Below are 22923 nucleotides of genomic sequence, written 5' to 3' on the forward strand. Positions count from 1 at the left end.
TAAGCTTTTCACTTGAAAAACAAGTAATTAAAAAACCTGTAAAAGTAATGCTGGCATTTTACATGTTCATCTTTTCCTTCTGTTCAGCTGTTTCTTCACTGGTGTTCTTTTGAAGCTAAGTTATTCACCACAGAGCTCTGCTGCTGAATATTGACAGCTTTTTTTTCAGTTAGAAAAATCCTTCTTCCTGAATTATTGGCAAATATTTATTGAATTGATATTAGTTCTCTACAGAAACTATAGAAATGGATTAAAATTCACGTACAGAATATATTAATTAGTTTATTTTTACTACGTTTAGCTTGCTTGTAGACAAATATTTTAGTCAATATTTTACTCAACAATGATAAAATATTGTCAGCTTTATGGTGGTTCTGTAGCAATGTGTGACAATTTTTCATAGGAGACCCATAAAGCTGCTACCTTTTCATAAAGTGAAGGTGGCAGTCACGAGCTGAAGGAATGTGAGAGTCAACTTAATGTACTTCATTAAATATTCCTCTTTTGTTGGAATTTTCTTCTTCTAAACTAAACAATTTTTCTTAAATACCTCATTAGAAGGGGACTATATGCTATAGACATTTTTTTTAATGTGAAAGTTTTATTCAAAACTTTTCACATTTTCCTTTCCACATTCAAGTTATGATTATTCTAATTGACACCTACATGTCTTCTCATTGATTGTGAAAGATTTAATAGGCACTGTCCTGCCTGTTAAATGCATATCCTGGTAATTCTTTTGAGATTGTAATTGTTCCCCAGTACTCCCTGGCTATTAAGTTTACCTCTTTTTCCCCTTTGGAAAGTATTAGTCTCCATAACGAGTTGTGAGGTGACATTCTGTGTGAATAGAGTGATTTGTGTGGTGCTGCTTGGGCAGGAATGCAACATGTTCCATCCATAAGGAATTTAAGATGGAGCGCGTGGAGTGATAGGGGATAGAGACTGGAGGGATTAAGGAGTTAGGAGAGTGAGACGTAATGTCGTGGATATGAATACAAATTGTAAACATCAGAGGTAGTGGTATACTTTCTTATGCTGTATGTGGAGCAGTCAGCTCATGACAGAGGTGTCAAAGCAGTTAATTGTGTACTTGTCCTGGCACAACATTCTTTTAGGCTTCTGCACCTGTATTGCCACACAGACTTCCTATAACACTGTTTGATCTTTGTTAGTGCACGTGACACACTCGTTGTTTATCTTCATTCCATGACTACAATATAACTAGTTGTTTGTTTTCTTTAAGAACTGCCTGAGACTACCTTAATTGAAGAGAAAGTTCAAGAGACAGAGGCATGGGCCAGGCCTCTGGTCTACCTTTGGCAGACAAGAGAACCCAATTTCAGTGCTGAAAAAGAATACAATGCAGCTTGTGCGAAAAAGGAACCTCACTGTGCCATTTGTACTCTTCTCATGCCATACTATAAGGTAAGCAAGATTGTTGCAGCTCCATCTCTGGATGAAGCGTGAAATAACTGGCTGGCTACTTAGTTTCCAGTAAATTATAAACCAGATAAGCTTATGCATTTCATTTGTAAGAGAGGTAAATAAACTCAAAATTGTTAAAATTAGAACTGGTAGTCTGTTCCACTGCATCTCCCCTTGGTTGCAGACAGTGTGTACCTTTACTACTATTTATGCAAGATTGGTATTACTGTGTGTGTGCTTGCCCTTGAAATTTCAGTTTTTGAGGTGGTGAACTCTAATAGGTTTGCATCTTTTAGCTATTTCCTTAAATGCCCATCTTCAAATACTTTTTATGAGAGCCTCTTTTATGTTGCCTTCCTTCAGTGTTGAAGAAGTGTTGTCACAGTACTTAGGCCTTCTTGGGAAAAGTATTACCACAGAAACAGTCTAATGCAGAGCACTGTTTGATACTGCCTTGTGGAATTAATGTGTCAAATGTCAGCTAAAAATGCCGTCGTAGTACTATATTACTGATTCTGAATCTGGTAAGCTGGAATTTCCTCAGCATGGGAACCAGGAAAAACACATTGCACTGGACTGAGTTCAAAGGCTCAAGAGATACAATATCATCGAACACCACTGCAATAACAGTAGTTTGCAGTCTGAATTCTGTTCTAGAACTCTCAGTTATTTTGAACAATCAAGATAGAATGGCTGTGATAAATACCTAGAAGTAGATAATTTCCTCATGAAACTGTTAATACTGTTGATGCAAAAGTTGGGAGGGGAGGATCAGTTTCATCATAATCAAAAGGAACAGTAAAACTCTCCTTTCTTTTACTTAAATATAAATTTTGTTTATTTTCCAGCCAGACAATCATGATGAAGAAGGTCCTACTTTCAGGGAAGCAAACTCAGCAGGAACACTGATGGCAGAAAATGAAAAGACTAAACCTCTTATTCCAGAGATGTGTTTTATTTATAGTGAAGAAAACACTGAAAACTATCCATCAAATGCCTTTGTTGAAGAAGATGGAACAAGTCTTCTGATATCCTGTGCAAAGTGTTGCATACGGGTTCATGCAAGTAAATGATCTAATGATTCTGTTGGCAGAAATGTAGTTTCAAATTTTCTTTTACTGATAAATAATAGTTATGGGCTTCTAGCATGGCTCTAAAAGTACTTGGCAAACATTTCAATTTGTAATGCTTCAATCACTGTCCAAATTTTTTTTTGAAAAGTACATTAGATTTTCTATTACTTTTTAATGGTTACTGTGAAAATATTGATTAACTTTCCTGGAAACTTTCAATAATCACAAACTTCTAATTCTTGTTTCTATTATGAGCAACTAAATTACTCTTTTACTTCTCATATTTTAAACCACTGTGTGATGTTAGTATGCCCTTACTAAGTAGTCAGGGTAAAATTCTGCTGGAGAACTTGAGAATATTCCTATTAACTTTATGTAGTAATTTCCTTCACCTTACATTCTTTTTTATTGCAAGAGTTACTGATAAATGCATGGACTTACTGCAGTAAGTTCTAAAGGCAGTAGAAATTGAATAGGTAACTCTAAAGTCCGTATGATATTCAGAAATGTGGTATAATTGCATAGGTGTCAATATATTAAGTAAAATTTTTACTGCAGGGAAAATTCAGGATTTGCTATTGTACTGACAGAACTAAGAATTACCCTGTGATTTGGGGTTTTGGGTGTTTGGGGATTTTGTTGTTTGTTTTGGTTTTTAGTTTGGCTTTGGCTTTGTGGGATTTTTTGTTGAGTGAGAATTTTTGTGGGGTTTTTTTTGTTTTGTTCTGTTTTTGTTTTGGGCTTGGGTTTTTTGGGGTTTTTTTTTGAGTTTTGGGAAGATATGTTTCACAGACTATGGAATTAGCAGACAGCCTGGATTGGAAAAGCACCTCCTTTGTCACAGGATGTGTGCTCTACTATTGTTTATATACAGTTGAAGTGTATGATGTTATTAATAGAAAGAATATAATAATCAATACAACTCTCTTGTTCTAGGTTGCTATGGTGTTCCTTCTCAAGAAATCCATAATGAATGGTTGTGTTCGCGATGCAGAAAAGAGGCCTGGACAGCTGTAAGTTTCACGTGTTGCTTAGCTATCTAAAACATTAGAGATTAAGGGGAGGGGAAAATTTCATGTGGGGCATTATTTCATGTGGAATGCAGCCTGCATATTTTTTCTGAACACTCTTGCTAGAGAAAAATTATTTGTAAAATATGATGAGATTTCAATCATAGAATCATAGAATCATAGAATAGATTGGGTTGGAAAAGACCTCCAAGATCATCAAGTCCAACCCCTGATCCAACTCCAATTACTATATCATGGCACTAAGGGCCACGTCCAATCTCTTTTTAAAAACCTCTAGGGATGGTGAATCCACCACCTCTCTGGGTAGGCCGTTCCAATGCCTGATAACCCTCTCTGTAAAGAATTTCTTCCTAACATCTAACCTAAACCTCCTCTGGCAGAACTTGAGCCCATGTCCCCTTGTCCTATTGTTGGTTGCCTGGGAGAAGAGACCAACCCCCACCTGGCTATAACCTCCCTTCAGGTAGCTGAAGAGAGTGATGAGGTCGCCTCTAAGCCTTCTCTTCTCCAGACTAAACAACCCCAGCTCCCTCAGCCTCTCCTCATAGAACTTGTGCTCAAGTCCCTTCACCAGCCTCGTTGCTCTTCTCTGGACCCGCTCCAGCACCTCAATATCCTTCCTGAACTGAGGGGCCCAGAGCTGAACACAATACTCAAGGTGTGGCCTCACCAATGCAGACTCCAGGGGAAGGATCACTCCCCTGGTCCTGCTGGCCACACTGTTCTTGATGCAGACCAGGATGCCATTGGCCTTCTTGACCACCTGGGCACACTGCTGGCTCATGTTCAGCCTCCTGTCAATCAGCACTCCCAGGTCCCTTTCTGCCTGGCTGCTCTCCAGCCACTCTGTGCTCAGCCTGTAGCGCTGCAGGGGGTTGTTGTGGCCAAAGTGCAGGACCCGGCACTTGGCCTTGTTGAACTTCCATTGGAGTCAGCCCACCTCTCCAGTCTATCCAGATCCCTCTGCAGAGCCCTCCTGCCTTCCGGCAGGTCGACACTCCCTCCCAGCTTGGTGTCATCAGCAAATTTGCTGATGATGGACTCAATCCCCTCATCTAAATCATCGATAAAGACGTTAAAAAGGACTGGGCCCAGCACTGACCCCTGGGGAACACCACTGGTGACCGGCCGCCAACTGGATGCAGCACCGTTCACCAGCACTCTCTGGGCCCGGCCCTCGAGCCGGTTCCTGACCCAGCACAGAGTGCCCCTGTCCAAGCCGTGGGCTGACAGCTTTTCCAGGAATATGCTATGGGAGACAGTGTCAAAGGCTTTGCTGAAGTCCAGATAGACCACATCCACAGCCTTTCCCTCATCCACCAGGTGGGTCACCTGATCGTAAAAGGAGATCAGGTTGGTCAAACAGGATCTGCCCCTCCTAAACCCATGTTGGCTGGGTCTGATCCCTCGTCCATCCTCTAGCTGCTGTGTGATTTCACACAGGATAATCTGCTCCATAACTCTGCCAGGCACCGAGGTCAGGCTGACAGACCTGTAGTTACCAGGGTCAGCCTTGCAGCCTTTTTTATGGATTGGGGTGATATTTGCCAACTTCCAGTCATATGGGACCTCCCCAGTGAGCCAGGATTGTTGGAAGATGATGGAGAGCGTCTTGGCAAGCTCTTCTACCATCTCCCTCATTACCCTAGGATGGATCCCGTCTGGTCCCCAATGTAAAATGTAATGGCATTTTGATAGACAAAATTGGAATAGTTTTACAGACTCATGAAAAAGATTGAGTGACAGAATATAGTTGTGTGAAAAATGTTGTTCAAGGAAAGAACTGAAAATTAAGATGCTCATAAGAGAGAAAAAAAATGAGCTTTCTCCTAAATAGGTATAATCCAATTTTCATCTTTCATTGTTTATCTGAGTACCTTGTTACAGCTTCTTTATCAGACAGTCATGAGTTTCAGGATCTCCTGAAACATATTTGTGACTATTGTTCTAGAGTAAGGGGAAAGTTGATAGGAAAAACACTACTCTGTTTTAGCAAGTGAGAGGTTGCTATGAGCTCAGAATTTTATTATCAATTAAACCAACAGGGTCAGAAAGCCCTGCTACTCTGTGAAAAAGTTTTGTTATTTTCTTTTCAGGGAAGATACAACTATGATTTGCAAGCATGGGAGTTCTAAGGAGAACCATTCTTATTCATGAAATACCATGCATGACAGCAATAGGACTGAATGCCATGTTGGTGTTAAAAAACACTGAAAAATTTAGTATGTTGCCTTGGAACCTGATGTTAACTTAATACATAATGGAAATGCATTTGAGGGGAAATTTAGAGAGACTCTTTGTCTTTTGAGTATAGTATATTTTTTTAAAAGCAAAAGTCCCTAAAAAAAAAGTAAACCAAAATTCAGTCTTATAATTTGTTAATTCTGTGTTGTAGAAAGGATTCTAAAATTGTTCTGGAGTTTAAGAATATTTTACGAATATTCTTGAAGTGAAGAGGATGTTTAGATAGCATTCGTAAGTGAAAGATAAGAACAATAGTGAGGTGACTGACTTGACTCAGATTCACTATGGGTCAATAGTAGAGAAACTTGAAAATATGATAGAAAAAAAAATGTTGGGGAGAATATCAAAGCTTGATTTGGCAAACTTTTTTGAGGAAAATTAACACCCATGGAAAACAATAATTTGAGAAGAATTATTCATGTTTTACTGAATATACTTAGTTCTGTTCTGTTATGATGCATACAAGTTTCTGAAAATAAGAAAGATCTGAATTTTAGGGAAAGTAATTTCAGCCAAATTATTTGAGGAAATGAGATGAAGCAGTAAAGAGATATCAAAACCATACAGAAAACAGCTGAGTGGAAATTTTATATGATGAGGTTTTAGAATAGGATCTTCGCAAAAGCACACTCTAGGAACTGGAGAGAAGGCCCAGTGTATTCCTATAATTTTATATCTTGGGTAATAAGAAGGTAATAGGGCTGAAATGGTGCACCATTCTCACCACGCAAAGACTAGACAGTGTATGTTGGCAGTTTGGACAATTTATTTTATATAAGCTTTGCCTATTACATATTCAACTGTATTGCTGTGATTTTATGTGTGTATTGATTACTGTACAGCTGAATCATTAGTGCCAACAACTTAATCTTTCTGTAGCTCTGTTTTGGTAACACGAGTGAAGTGAACTTGTAAAGTAAGAGAGCTCTTTGTACAGACATGTTTGTGTAAAAAAGTTCCATTCTTAATGCCTTAAATAATTTTTAGGTTGGAAAGTTTTAGTGAAATATCTGAGATTGAATATACCTCATTAGTATTACGTTTACTTACAAAGTTGTCCTCCAATCTGCTATCTTGTAGTCTTCATTATTACATGCCATTCACATGTAAATGTGAACTGTTCATTTTCACCTGAAAGATGTAGGAAAGATAGATAGTAGGTATGTGTTACCTGAGTTAAATAGCAGAAATCCAACTGTTTAAAGGATGTGGATAATGCTTTGTTATATACTCACACATGAATGATACACAATTCACTTTTTCTTTTTTAATAATAGTGTCTTTCAGAAGTCTTGAGATGCTGAAGCAATCTCAGAGCTATGTAGTGATTACTAGAGCTTGCAGAGCTTAGCTGAGGTGACATCAGCTTTTTAAAAAGGCAAGAAATGGATGACTGAGGAAGTAGGTGGCAGTCAACCCATCAGGAAAATACTAGTAGATCTATTAATTTCTAAAAACCTAGACAATAACAGAATACAAAGAGATATGTATTTAAGACAGCTCGTGGGAATAAGAAATAAGCAAAAGATTTCATGCATCCTAACTTCAAATACTTTTGATAGTGTTTTAAATTCTGATATAGCTGTAACAGAAGACATACACTGAAAATTAATAGTTGCCAAATATATAGCAATATGGATTTACTTTCAACCCTTAGTATCTCAGGCCACCAACCATCATTCTCATCAGACTCTTAAAACTGAGAGATCTGATAAAGGTTTGGGCATTGTTTGCTGATTACTTTTCATACCCTTAAGATATGTAGAAATCTAGACTGGTCTACTTTAAGCCGTTTAAGATGATTGCACAGGAGCTGAAGGAGTATGCTTCTTGTGAAAATGCCAAAGTGTTAAACTATATTGAAGAAATGGTGTAAAATAAATCATATGGAATTCAACAGAGATAGATACAGCACAATCGTCAGTTATGCACACATAAGATGGGAATCTGTACCTAAGCAGTAGCTCTGGTTGCCAACTGCAGTTCTGACCACTCTGGTCACAAACTGAATGTAAATCATTAGTTCTGTAGAACCTGAAACATTACATGAGGATGTTTAAGACTTGTAATAGAAGCAAAGTCTGAAAAAAACCATCATGGAACAGTCTTTCTGCTCTCTTCAGTTTTAGAGAGAGCGCAGCTGAAGAACTGCATCTCATAGTGAACATACAGGGCTGAAAAAACCATGTGCTTGAATGGGATGGAAGGAAGCAAGAGTTGCAACTGAAAATAAACCAAAATTCTTTTAATCATTCCTAATAGATCTCAATCATACCATAAGGGCGAGTTGAAAAGATTTAACCTTCTTAGTTTAGGCAGGGGAAAGCAGAAAGGAAAAAAGTTGCATTCAGTCATGTAAAATTATATGTGTATGACTAAGAGTAATACAATCAATTCCCATTCTCTCATTTTAGGGATATGACGACTTGTAGAAGCTTTAAGTTGCATCAGCAGAAGTTAATATCAGGACATTTTATGAATTTTTATTTCTCTAAAACTAGTGTACCATAAGAATAGGATATATATAGATTTTACAGAAGGTACTCCTTCACAATTTTTAAAAACATGTTAGATAAACATTTTTTCAGGAATAGTTGAAGAAGACTTGATTGTGCCCTGAGGCAGAAGGATAAAATAGACAGTGAACCTTTTTTTTCTGTAGTTCTCGTTTGCTTGTTTGAACAGTATTATTCATTGCAAAGCATTGTGATTGTAGTTATCTTTGGAAAAAAAATTATCAGTTTGATATGCAACTTAAATATATTAATATATTTTTGCTTGTATGGAACCTTATTCCTGAGATCAGTGTGATAAGAATTGCTGATACTTATTTGGTCTTATATATTTTAGGATAATATTTCTGTCCCTTCAGAGTTTGGACAATAAGCCTAGATTATCCTAACAGCTTTCACTTCAAAATAGTACAATACTTTTATGTAATCTTGGCATTATACTTAAGATAGTGTGGTTCTCTTTTAACCAATCTTTTGTATATATGTTAAAAAAAGACAACTGAATTAAGTACTATTTTCCCTTTTGAAAATCTGCAATTTATATTAGTTTTACCAACCTAAAGCTTTACATTTTGTACTTCGAGTTAAATGCATATATTTCTTTTCTGAATCAATTTTTAAATTTTTATGATTTTTTTATATAATCATAGAATACCAGATTGGAAGGGGACCTCAAGAGTCATCTGATCCAATCCTTTTTGGAAAAGCACAGTCTAGACAAGGTGGCCCAACACGCCATCCAGTTGAACTTTAAGTGTCCAGTGTAGGGAACTCACCACTTCCCTGTGGAGGTTACTCCAATGGCTGATAGTTCTCAGTGTGAAATTTTTTCCTTTTGTGTCTAGTCAGATTGTCTCCAGGAGTTACTTGTACCTATTACCTATCATCTTTTCCATATGACTCCTTGTAAGAAAGGTAGTCTTCATGTTCTTTGTAGTCACCCTTTAAATACTGGCACCTCATGATAATATCTCCAAAGCCTTCTTTTCTCATGGCTGAACAAACTCAGTTTTCTCAGCTTTTCCTCACATGACAGGCTTCCCAGTCCTTTGATCATCTTTATGGCCTTTCTCTGGACCTCTCCAGTGTGACCACACTTTTTTTGTATAGTGTGGACCAAAACTGAGCACAGAATGAGTTTTCTATATCTCTTGTTATACATATGTTATTTTAATTGTATTTTAAATTGCTGCATAGTACCGTAAGTCTCTCTTGAGAGGGAGGTGAAATTAAAGAAAATTACTTATTTGCATGACTTCTTTTTTTTATTTTTTTTACTATAGGGAATATAGAGTGAGTGTATTTTACATTCCAACTGACACAGTTCAGACTTCAAGTTTCTATATGAAACAAATAAAAAAAATCATATTTATCTAAATATTTGTTCAGGATAAGCATAGCTAAAAAACTGCAGCTGTTGCAGAAGATCTGAAACAGATTTGACTCTGACTCCCTGTGGGAATTATATATATACATGCCTTCCAACATTCAATTTTTGTATCCATAAAGAGAACAAAATGAGAAGATTTAATTAGGAGGAAATACTTATTCCCTGAAACTTCAACTTACTGGATGCCTGAAATTGTTTTCCCTCCTCTTCACATTGATTCCTAGAAGGAGGAGATTTAGCAGAAGACGACCTGTCTGAGAAATTCCCTTCTGGGTAAGACATTAAATCCTGAAGGGAAGGTTGATTGGAAAACAAGGAAAAAGAAAAGTTTTGTGCAATGAAGAATATAATGGAAGTTACAAAACATTGGTGCAACCTTGTTTCCAGGTTCACAGTTAATTTCTTAGGAGGAAAAATTTGTTCTCATTCCTTTGCTTACACAATTAAGTATAGTTTTAATATCTGTTAAACTATACTTTCTTAAAATCATGACAGTTGTGTTAACTTCATTGAAAATTTGGTCTCTATTAGGGTCTTGTATATCAGTATGATTTTGCAAAGCAATGAAGCATGAGAGTGCTGTAGAAATAACACGTGACTTAATAGCTAAAGGAAGGTGTATTATATGTTAATCCCAACTATGAACATCATTAAAGTATGGAAATGAAAAAGTGTCTGTGTGGACTCAGATTTACAGAGCCAAATTTTCCCCATGATGGATATTATGTTTTATATTATCAGAGGAAACTGCTTTTGAGATTCAGAAGCATACTGTTTTCTTGTGGTTGCAGCATTTCTAAGGAGCTGAAGTAGTATGCTTTACAATACTTTATGTTGAATTTTCACCCTCCAGGATATACCTGGATTCATGATACATAACATATCTTTATATTCTACTAGGGAGTAGGTCCTGTTTGATAACAATTATTGACAAAAGAGAAGAGTGATACTGAGTGGTCTATGCTAATGGACAAAAAAATAGCCATAAATCAACCCCTGGAAACAATTTTAAAAAATCAAATAATATTAAATAAGTTATCTGCATGTCTCCTGAAATGGTAACTGTATTCATACAAAGTGCCTTGATTGAGAAAAATGCCTCATTAATCTTAAATGCTTCAGCTAGAGAAAGCTACTGAAGTCAGGAAGAATAATGACTGGCATTACTGAGAATGCAACGTACTGTACGATGAGCAAAGACATGGTCACCTAATAGCTATAGTACATAAACACAGAGTACCTTTATTATTTAGAGGACAAAAGGGTTTGGGACAGGAAAGAGTTAGAAAGGAGAGCAAGTAAGGAAACAGGTAAATATCCTCCAATGCCTTACTTCACAGTAAGCCAGCTGTTCATGCTGCATGACTTTTCACAAGTTATTCTTGCGCTATTCTCCATGGCACTACAGAAATTGGTAAGTACCTAATCTGGTTAGTTAGCACTGATTTTGAGAACATATCCTATGTTTAAACAGCTTAGCAGATATTTTTTTTTCTGTAGTTGAGTTTTTTCATGCTTTGTATATTACTTATTGAAAATTGATCTTTGGGTTTCATTGCATTCTATGATTAGAGTAGCCCTTTACATCATTTGAAGGATTTTTATTTTCTTTTTCCCAAAGGCATCAGAGAAGTGGCATGTAAGTGCTTTCCACATTCCAGCTCAGAAACTACCCTATTTCACCCTACTGAAAATAATGATTTGGAATGTTCTTTTTATAGTGGTGCCATTCTCAATAATACAGTGTCAGCATTTCCATTATAAACTCCTCTTTTCAGAGGGTGGTAACTGCCAGAATTAACATGTGAGTTGGTATACAGTGTCTTAAATTTCAGACTGATTTTGCTACAAAGCTTTTAAAAACATTTAAATATTGTTAATAAAAGAAACTATTGGGCACGAATGACTACAATGGGAAAAATAAAACACTAAAGCTTTCTGTGTTTTTTTGTTTTAAGAAAAGTAAGACCTAATTTTTTTTTTTAGTTTTTATTTTTTTAAATATGGATATTTGCAAACCTTCTCTGCAAAAAGTTGACTTGCTGGGAGAATTACTTATAGTTGCAGCTGGTAATCCTACGTAGACTCTGAGGTATGGGGAGCATGGTATTTCTTTATGGTTTTGATATTAGGCTAGTAACAAGATATGTATTGCTTTCAAAAACCAGTCTGTGACACAACATACTTTTGCAAGTTGTAAATATGGATTTTCTCTGATGGGGTCACAGAAACTGAATTGAAGACCATTAAACTCAGAAAATATCTTTTTAACCTAAGTACCATAAGGCTCAAACTCAAAGTCTGTTTTGACCTTCCTTTCACCTGTGGTTCACCAAGTCAACCTTTGCCACTGATACCCATGTGCAAAGGCTTGACAGCTTTGGGCACCTCTGGTTGAGTTCGTTTTCTCATCTTACCAAGGAAGGAATTCCCTGCAGGGTAAAGTATGATTTTGATAAGATGTAGCTTTAAATGTGGCCCTGCTTGGGGGTGGAATTGGACCAGAGAACCTCCACCAATCTCATGCAATCTAAATTTGTCCTCAAAGACCATATCTGATCTCCAGGGGTACTGCTTGAAAGTCATTGAAGGGAAAAAGATGCTAAAAATAGCCAGTAGCAGGGTATCCTACCATTATCTCCAGTAGTCTCTTGGAGGCGTGGATTATTGGATGAGGCCTTTATCTCGGCACCCGAAAGACTACTCGCTACCTCCACCCACTGGGTATCGTGAACGACATAGGAGTCCATCCTCATGGTATGAACGGTGTAGAAGTCCATCTCCATGGCGTGAACGACGTAGGAGTCCATCCCCACAGTATGAACAACATAGAAGTCCATCTCTGTGGCGTGAATGGTGTAGAAGTCCATCTCTGCGGTGTGAGTGATGACGAAGTCCATCTCCACAGCATGAATGACATAGAAGCTCATCCCCACGGCATGCCCAGTCTCCACCTCCATGTGAGAGATACAGAGAGGAGGTGGAAGCGGTTCCATGTAATAGCAGAAGAGTAAAGAGGGAGGTAGAAAAGACTCTGCGTGGGAGAGATGGACAAGAAATAATCCGAGAAAGCGAAATTACACAATCACTGACCACAAGAGAGCTTTGAGATTTACGGAGAGATTATATGTGCTTGCCTGGTGAACGAGTCCTCACCTGGCTGGTGCGATGCTGGGACAAGGGAGCTGATTGAAGGTGATGAAGCACAGCAATTGGGATCCATTGCCTGAGACCCTGTGATAGAACAAGAAATGGGAAGGGAGAAAATGGTGTCAAGTCTCTGGCTCCGAATCCTCCATGCTGTGAGGGCAAGATACCCATTTAAGGAGTCCCTGACAAGTTCTTCAAGAAGGTGGAACACTGCGGAAGAAGGCACCCAATACCTATGGGAATTGACCATGCTGGAGATTGTCTACTCTGATCCAGACTATTATGACATCCAAGTTCCCAAGAGTGTTCCCTGCCTGCAACCGATGTGGAAAAAGGTAATTCAAGGTGCCCCCAAACCGTATACCTACTGCTTGATAAGCGCAAATTATCCAAAGATGGATGAACCAAGCGTGGACACCATGTGTGCTTGGATAAGGAGTATAGAGGAAAATCTGGAAGACTCCTTCGATCCCCTGTACTGACACACCTACGATAGGGAAAGAATGGAGAGAGATTATGAATATTCCAGATATGAGGACGACCTTAGAGACAGAGAGGACAGAAGGTATAGAGATTACAGAGAAAGGCCAGTGGAACGATCATGGCATGATCAACGAAGACGACCTTGATCCTGGTCTCAATCTTTCTCACGATCTCTGTCATTCACATGTTGAAGGAAAGAAAACCCTAAGCGTCAGTCACGTAACCAACTATGGGCATACCTTCGTAGCAAAGAAGAAAACATGAAGAAGTGGGATGGTGAACCTACTTCCAAGCTTGAATCTAGAGTGAGGGAGCTGAAGCAAAAGGACACTGACAAGAAACTTGTCTGTGTGGTAGATGCAGACTTCTTAGAAAAGATACTGCGATCACCAAAACACAAGAAGATGGAGGTCCACTTCGATGATGACGAACAGGCCTCTAAGAAGTCAAAGTCAAAGTCCAACGATGAATACTCTGATCGAGACCAGTAGAGGGGCCCTGCCTTCTGCCAGGAGAAGGAAAGGGACCAAGAAGATAATCGTGTTTACTGGGCTGTGTGGGTTCGATGGCCTGGCACATCGGATCCTCAGAGATACCGGGCCTTGATAGATAGTGGAGCCCAGTGTACTTTAATGCCTTTGGAGCACAAGAATACTGAGACTGTTTCTATTTCTGGAGTGACAGGAGGGTCTCAAGAGTTGTTAATGGTAGAGGCCGACATAAGCTTGACAGGAGACCAATGGGAAAAGCATTCCATTGTGATGGGACCAGAAGCCCCTTGCATTCTCGGCATGGACTACCCAAGAAGAGGATACTTCAAGGACCTGAAAGGGTACTGGTGGGCTTTTGGTGTAGCCACGGTGATTGAAGAGGAGTCCAAGCAATTGTCTGCCCTTCCTGGCCTCTCAGAAGACCCTTCCATTGTAGGACTACTGTGAGTCAAAGATCAAGAAGTGCTAATAGCCACCACAACTGTACACAGACGACAGTATTGGATGAACCGAGATGCTGTGATCCCTATCCACAAAATGATCCGAAAGTTGGAGAGCCAAGGGATGGTCAGCAGAACCCATTCACCATTCAACAGCCCCATCTGGCCTGTGCGTAAGTCCAATGGAGAAAGGAGACTGACTGTGGACTATCGTGGCTTTAATGAAGTCATGCCACAATTGAGTGCTGCCGTGCCAGATATGTTGGAGCTCCAGTATGAGCTGGAGTCCAAGACGGCAAAGTGGTACGCTACCACTGACATTGCCAACACATTTTTCTCCATCCCTTTAGCGGCAGAGTGCAGGCCACAGTTTGCTTTCACCTGGAGGGGTGTTCAATACACCTGGAATCGACTGCCCCAGGGGTGGCAGCACAGTCCAACCATGTCATGGACTGATCCAGGCCACACTAGAGAAGGATAACGCTCCAGAACATATTCAGTACATCGATGACATCATTGTATGGGGGGACACAGCAGAAGAAGTTTTCAAGAAAGGACAGAAGATCATCCAGATTCTCCTTGAGGCCGGTTTCACACTTGGCAGTTTTCCCAGACTCTGACAGTGTTCCCGGACCTGTTCCCAAAACAATAGACTTGTTCACCAGAATAACACCGAGCTTGGCTGTCTTCCCAATGTTTTCAAAACAGGCCAAACTTAACCAAAATACCCCACTCCTGGTACCAAAAATGTTGTGCAAGTTTTGACTTCCTGCCAAGTCTCCAAAACTTTACAACAGGCCTACTTCCCAGAGAGGGAAGGAAAAAAAAAATGAACCACTGGATAAAACTGAAAGAAGTTTGAATGAAACGGGATTCTATCAAAAATGTATATATTTACAATTATATATATACAGTTTGAATATATTATCCACAACAGGGAGCTCCCAAGGGGGGAAAAAGGGAAAAGGGAGGGGGAAACAGGGGTAAAAAAGAAACCTGAAAACAAGTATCTCCTAAATATACTTGTTAATAGAGAGCTAATGAATAAATATAAAAACAAATTAAATATTTCCCTGAGCAGGATAGAAGAGCTGTGCAAGTCAGCAGCCAACTCCCCCATGCCTCCTGGAGAGACTGGAGATAACGACAGGTTGGAGCAGGCAGGCTTTGGCCTATACAAGCAAAGCCCGTCTACGGAGAGACCTGTCGCCTTCAGCCACCGGAAGAGAGAACAGGGCAAACTCTCTTATCTGCGCCTTTTTATGTGTTGTGTTATGGAAAGGAATAGCCTGGAATACTTCCTGAGTCACTACCCTAGTTCCTTCCTGGTTACAAGCTGGTCTCCAGGAAGGCCTAGGGTGAAAACTATCACATTCTTGCACAGCTGGTGCTCTGCTTTTTTTTGAAGATGCAGCTTTTCTTCAGAAGGTATTCTGTCTATAATAATGGGAATAATCCTACATACTTTTCAACATTTGATAGATAGATAGATAGATAGATAGATAAATGTAAAAGATAGATGATCATTCCCATTTTGTTTGCTAAGTGTTTACTCTCAGCGTTCATACAATCATAGAAAGGTTTTGCCATGTCAGGGACACCTTTCACTAGACCAGGTTGCTCACAGCCACATCCAGTCTGACCTTGAACACTTCCAGGGATCAGCTATCCACAACTTCTCTGGGCAGCCTGTTCCAGTGTCCCACCACTTTCATAATGAAGAATTTCTTCCTTATGTCTAATCCAGATGTACCCTCTTTCAGTTTGAAGCCATTATTCCTTGTCCTATCAGCTTTCTTGTAGCCCCCTTAGATACTGGAAGGTGCTATAAGGTCTTTCTGGAGCCTTCTCTTTTCCAGGCTGAACAACCCCAACTCCCTCAACCTGTCCTCATAGGAGAGGTGCTCCAGCCCTCTGATCTATTTCTTGGCCCTTCTGTGGACCCACTTCAGCAAGTCAATGTCCTTTTTGTGTTGAGGGCACTCCTGGTGGGGTCTCACAAGAGCACAGTGTGTGTGTGGGGGGAGAATCACTTCCCTCAACTTGCTGACCATACTACTTGTCATGCAACTCAGGATATGGCTGGCCTCTGGGCTGCAAAATAGCTCCCATTAAACTTCTTGTCAACTAGCACACCCAGCTCTTTCTCAACCAGGGCTAGTCTTCACCCAACCATTCTCCACCCAACCTGTATTTGTGCTGGAATTGTCCCAACCCAAGTGTTTACCCTCTGGGAATGATTTTCACAGTCTCAATATTTTGCAGGAAGAATGATCAGTTTTGTATTTTGTACCTAATTTCAGTGGATTATTTATGTTTTAAATAAGATAATCTCATTCCTTTTGACTCCTTCATATATAAGTATAGTGAGAAAGGACACATAGTACCCCCCCATCAAGTATGGGAGATCTCCCCCCACCTTCAAGTGTGGGAGTTATTTTTACTCCAGTTACCTGTAACAAGTATTTTGATTCTTATATGAGTCTCAGTCTTGCCAGTTCTTACTCCTTCTCTGCTTGGAGACATCTCGCCTCTATTTCCTATCCTTTTGAACTCTTGTCATCCCAGACAACTCTCTCCTGCTCTTGGCATTCTTGGAGATTACTGTTCTCAATAGTAGTATGGACAAGGTAGCGAAACATTACTAGCTCTGTATACTGTTGCTTCAGCCTGGCATGATGTGGGACCTGCAATTGCAAGGAAGTTTTTGGCCATCCCTAAATCACGGGCAGGGCAGACTGATGTTTGCAGGATTAGGCTACTAAAATGTGGAAATTAAGTAGCTGGTGATTTGTAAACTTTAAATTCCCAAAGGTGGGTGTCTTGAACAGGCTTGAAAGAGGACAATATTCATCCATAAAAGAAGTGTGGCCACCTTCTATTCTCAAGAACCTACTTTAAGCTTGTAGCCAAAGATCAGTCTACAAATGATATAAATGTTAACCTGTGGTGGATATCTCTTTCATGGAATTACTCAACCTCCTTAATTGATGTGAACTTTAATCATCTACAATACAAATGAAGGTTGTGACTTATAATGGTAGCATCTATCAACTCTGTTAAAAAATGGTGCTCCCAGTCAGGAAACTGAATTTTTTTACTAGATCGCTGTGAATTTTTCTGCAATTTTTTATTTTTTACAAATATTTTGTCTCTAGGAAAATGGAAGTTTGTCTCTGAAGGTAATAGCTTGAAGTGGATAAAGTAGTGATCTCTGAATTGAAATTAAATAATCTCAAAAGCTATTTTCTGATTGAAAATTGTTCCCTTGTTGTGGAACGATTAACATATTCATTAGTGGACCATTGCTGAAAACAACATTTTCAAATGTGCCAAGAGAAATACCACCCTTTTTCTCTTTACGCAGGGATAAATATAGACAGAAATATAAATAAGCTGGGAAAATGAGATAGCCAAAGTGCAGCAGTGCCATATCCAAATGCACATCTGTGTTAATACTATTAGAAGTGTGACCTTGAGCATTGCAAGGCAAATGATAGAAAAGGTTGAAGACTAAGGATATCTATTTTCAGTTCTGAAGTTCCTGTCTAAAAAGCCCATGAAAGTGGCTTGAAGAAAATGAAGTAAATTTAACAGCCATAGCCATGCAATTTGACTTAACTGTGGCATAATTGAAGATTTGATATCTGTTTTAATTAGTTATTTTTAAATGAGACTAGTAAGTCAGAATTTTTATGACACATCTTTGTAGTAGTTGACTCTTAAAACTGAAAACCAACTGTTCTGACTTCTTATTAGAAATATTTGGGGGAAAAAACCCAAATCCAAAACCTTTCCTAACCACTTTTCTTAGATTTTTGAGTGCTTTTAGACACTAGTCAGACTCAATAGAAACACAGGGAAAATAACTGATAAAAAAGAGGTGGAAATATATTGTTAACTGGATAAATAGTGTCCTACTTAGTGCTTAAGACATTATCAAGGGGTAATGACCTTGAAGTGAAGGAGGTTAGGTTTAGATTACATGTAAGGAAGAACTTCTTTACTGTGAGGCTGGTGAGACATTGGAAGAGTTTGCCCAGAGAAGTTGTGGATGCCCCATCACTGTAAGTGTTCAGGGCCAGGTTGGATGGGGCTCTGAGCAGTCAGGTCTAGTGAAAGGTGTCCCTGCCCATGGTAGGGGAGTGGGAACTAGATGGTCTTTAATGTCTTTTACAACCCCAGCCATTCTGTGATTCAAACCACTAGCCAAAATGTATTGAAATTATTTGAAGATGTTAATTCTGGTATAACTGCTAAATAAAGCTGTGACAATAAAGCCACCCACAATAGTTTATTATACAAATAATAATAATAGAAAGTTACATTCCATTAGTTTTTCAGAATCACAAGCCATGAAAATTAAAGGTATATTACACATGATATATATTGCAATGTGTGCCAAGTAATTGGATTTTCCTAATATCTGGGTATAATTTCTAAATGTAAGGCTTTAAAAGTGCAGGTTATGTAGGATAGTAAGATATGCCATAGTGAATTAAACCAGTCTGTTCTAGTCTTTTATCCTCTTTTGCACAGCAAAAAATTAATACTTGGTGAAGAATATGTGTCTTGAGCAAGTGTTCCCTAATGCTTTCTCAATTTCCTAAAATATGCAAATAAGAAACTGCCTTAGCCAAAGGCAGTATCTTTCTTTTTATTAAGTAAAAGGTAAACTTTGTTGGATTTCTTTTTCGTGAACTTATGCAGCTTCTTTTCAACTGGTGTAAATTTTTAGCGCCCACATCTGGCAAACAGGCACATGCTCTGTGAAGAACCTTTGTGTTTGTTTGTTTTGAATCTGCTGCTGTTTTACTTCAATAGCAACCGCCTACTTATTTTATTGGAGTACTTAGTCAAACCCTTTTACAAGTCTCATTATTTTACTGACATCTGTCAAACACTATGCAATCATCTCATTACTGACTTGACTTGCCAAAGCCTACTTAGTTATCCCTTGTGCGGAAGCTGTTGCAGGTGATGTTAACTGGTGATGTTAGCTGAATAGGAGCTTTTTTTTTTTTAATGAGGCCTGAGAAGTAATGGTAATCAGAAATGAACAAGATCTTGATAAATTATTGAGATAATCTGGAAAACAGGATGTAATTAGAGAAAAGTGTAAGTTACTGGAGTTAGAATACAGTCAAAGGAATGAGGAGCAATGATGTCAGCCACTGCTATAGAAGTCCTGAAAATTATAGTGCATGTGCTTAACAAGTTGTGGCAGTCCAAAGCTGAACACTGTGTAAGCCCATCTCCACAGATGGAGGTGCAAAATGTATCAGCTGAACCTGCTTTACCTGACTTCACTGAAGATCTGCCCTCACTGCATTTAAGAGGGGGAAACGTGGCTGCTGGTGAAGGTAGTTAGGTGGAAAAGCTGCATTTGTTTAACCAAGAGGCTGTAGATGGAATATGTCAGAAAGGAAAGGGACAGTCTGGGTTTTTTTTATGCTTATCATGCATAAAGTAAAAAGAAAAAGACTTAAGCAGGGAATCTTTAAGTTAACTGTTGTGAAAAGCTTCCTAATGGCATGGATGCCAGAGAGCTGAAAGAGATCGTTGGGTCAATTATGGAGACTTTTATGAAGAAGTTGTTGAAAATATATCAGACACAATTAATTACAAATAACATATAGAATCATAGAACAGAATCATAGAATCACCTAGGCTGGAAAAGACCTCCAAGATCATCAAGTCCAACCCTTGATCCACTACCGCTGTGGTTACTAGACCATGGCACTGAGTGCCCCATCCAGTCTCATCTTAAAAACCTCCAGGGAACTGAATCCACCACTTTCCTGGGCAGCCCATTCCAATGTCTGATTACTCTCTTGGTAAAAAGTTTCTTCCTAATATCCAACCTAAACCTCCCCTGGCAGAGCTTGAGCCCACGTCCCCTTGTCCTCCTGCTGGTTGCCTGGGAGAAGAGACCAACCCCTACTTGGCTACAGCCTCCTTTCAGGGAGTTGTAGAGAGTGATGAGGTCTCCCCTGAGCCTCCTCTTCTCCAGGCTAAACTCCAACTCCCTCAGCCTCTCCTCATAGGACTTGTGCTCGAGTCCCTTCACCAGCCTTGCTGCTCTTCTCTGGACCCGCTCCAACACCTCAGTATCCTTCCTGAACTGAGGGGCCCAGAACTGGACACAGTACTCAAGGTGTGGCCTCACCAGCACCGAGTCCAGGGCAAGAATCACTTCCCTGGTCCTGCTGGCCACACTGTTCCTGATGCAGGCCAGGATGCCATTGGCCTTCTTGGCCACCTGGGCACACTGCTGGCTCATGTTCAGCTTCAGAACTCCCAGGTCCCGTTCTGCCTGGCTGCTCTCCAGCCACTCTGTCCACAGCCTGTAGCGCTGCAGGGGGTTGTTGTGGCCAAAGGGCAGGACCCGGCACTTGGCCTTGTTGAACCTCATCCTGTTGGAATCAGCCCAACCCTCCAGTCTCTCCAGATTCCTCTGAAGAGCCCCTCTGCCTTCCAGGTGATTGACACTCCTCCCCAGCTTGGTGTCATCCACAAATTTGCTAATGGTGGACTCAGTCCCCTCATCCAGATCATCAGTAAAGATGTTAAACAGGACTGGGCCCAGCACTGATCCCTGGGGGACACCACTAGTGACCAACCACCAACTGGATGCAGCACCGTTCACCACCACCCTCTGGACCTGGCCATCAGCCAGTTCCTAACCCAGCAGAGTGCCCCTGTCCAAACCGTGGGCTGCAGCTTTTTCAGGAGAATGCTGTGGGAGACGGTGTCAAAGGCTTCACTGAAGTCCAGGTAGACACATCCACAGCCTTCCCCTCGTCCAGCAGGTGGGTCACCTGATAATAAAAGGAGATCAAGTTGGTCAGAGAGGACCTGCCTCTCCTAAACCTGTGCTGGCTGGGTCTGATCCATTGTCCATCCTGTAGGTATTCTGTGATTGCACTGAGGATGATCTGCTCCATAACCTTGCCGGACACTGAGGTCAGGCTGACAGGCCTGTAGTTTCCCGATTCCTCCTTGCAGCCCTTTTTGTGGGTGGGCGTGACATTCACCAACTTCCAATCATCTGGGACCTCCCCAGTGAGCCAAGACTGTTGGTAGATGATGGAGAGAGGCTTGGTGAGCTCTTCTACCAGCTCCCTCATCACCCTTGGGTGGATCCCATCTGGTCCCATAGACTTGTGGGGATCCAAATGGCTCAGCAGATCGCCAGCTCTTCCCTCCTGGATTACAGGGAGGCTGTCTGGCTTCCTGTCTCTGTCTACCAGCTCTGGAGGCCACTTGTCCTGTGGACAATCTGTGTTACTGTTGAAAACTGAGGCAAAGAAGGTGTTAAGTACCTCAACCTTTTCCTCATCTTTGGTGACTATGTTTCCCCCCATGTCCAACACAGAATGGAGGTTTTTCTTGCCCCTCCTTTTGCTGTTGATGTATTTGTAGAAGCCCTTTTTATTATCCCTAAGAAGTGGCTAGATTGAGTTCAGTTGTTCTAATTTTCTTTCTACATGACCTAACTATATTCCTAAACTCTTCCTGAGTAGTCAACCCTTTTTTCCATAGTCGGTAAGCTCTCTTTTTTCCGTAATTTCCCTCAAAATCGCCCTGTTCAGCCAGACTGGCCATCCTTCCTGCTGGCTCACCTTTCAGCAGACTGGGACAGCCTACTCCTGTGCATTCAAAGCTTTCTTCTTGAAGCATGTCCATCCCTCCTGAAACCCTTTATTTTCAAGAGCTGTTTCCCGAGGCACCCTCTGAACCAGTCTTCTGAGTAGGCTGAAATCTGCCCTCTGAAAGTCCAAGGTAGAAGTTTTATTGATGACCCGTTTTGCATCCCTGAGTACTGAAAACTCTATTATTTCATGGTCACTGTGCCCCACCAGCTTCTGACCACCCCATCTCCCACCACCATCCCTCTCTGTTTGTCAACAGCAGGTCTAGCGGGGCCCCACCCCTGGTAGGCTCATTTACCAGCTGGAACAGGAGATTATCGTCTACGCACTCTAGAAATCTCGTAGACTGCCTCTCCTCCGCTTTGTGAAGTTCCCAGCAGACATCTGGAAGGTTAAAGTCGCCCACAAGAACAAGGGCTGGTGATTTTGAGACATCTGCCAGGTGCTTGTAGAATAATACATGACCCTCATCATCCTGGTTGGGTGGTCTATAACAGACTCCCACCAGGATGTCAGCCTTGTTGTCCTTCCCCCAATTCTGATCCACAGGCACTCAACATTATAATTACTTGTGGCACTAAACCTGCATTATATGGGAAAACTGTGGTTTAAACAGGTTTTAAAGATACCCCTGGAGTTTCCCTTTCCCCATCCCTCAAAACGTCGCAATGGTTCTTCAGATGGAAACGGAACTAGAACTGGGCTGCCCTACGCCGTGGATGGGGAAAGGAATCCAGAATTACTGACTTCAAGTTCTACAGTCAAGAGACTCTCTAACATATAGAGCCACCCATCCACCTCTCCTGCCTTGCCTGTCCCTTGTGAAGAGCTTGTAGCCACCCACTCCAGTTATGCGAGTTATCCCACCATGTTTCTGTGATGGCAACTACATCGTAACTTTCCTGCTGCACGATGGCTTCCAGCTCCTCTTGTTTGTTACCCATGCTGCATGCATCGGTGTACATGCCTTTCAGCTGGGCTGCTGATTTCACTTCGAACTCTGGCTTTCCACCCTTAGGCTCATC

The 22923-nt window shown here is 40.4% G+C and overlaps 1 protein-coding gene across 8 annotated transcripts in view; it reads left to right on the top strand.

Moving 5' to 3' along the window:
- Positions 1 to 22923, top strand: part of KDM4C (lysine demethylase 4C) — a 260368-nt gene that overhangs the window by 157045 nt on the left and 80400 nt on the right. For 7 of the 8 annotated variants that reach the window (XR_003526200.1, XM_027634433.1, XM_027634438.1 and 4 more), the window contains 3 exons: positions 1247 to 1428; positions 2277 to 2493; positions 3438 to 3514. Coding sequence is in view for 6 of the 8 variants with exons in the window: in XM_027634433.1 (XP_027490234.1) it covers positions 1247 to 1428; positions 2277 to 2493; positions 3438 to 3514 (476 nt within the window). In the remaining 2 variants the exon portion in view is untranslated. Of the gene's footprint in view, positions 1 to 1246; positions 1429 to 2276; positions 2494 to 3437; positions 3515 to 5927; positions 6008 to 22923 lie in introns of all 8 variants that reach the window. The other variant, XR_003526201.1, reaches the window with a different exon arrangement.

This window comes from Corapipo altera, unplaced genomic scaffold, assembly GCF_003945725.1.
Source record: "Corapipo altera isolate COAL_440 unplaced genomic scaffold, ASM394572v1 61411, whole genome shotgun sequence".
NCBI lineage: Eukaryota > Metazoa > Chordata > Aves > Passeriformes > Pipridae > Corapipo > Corapipo altera.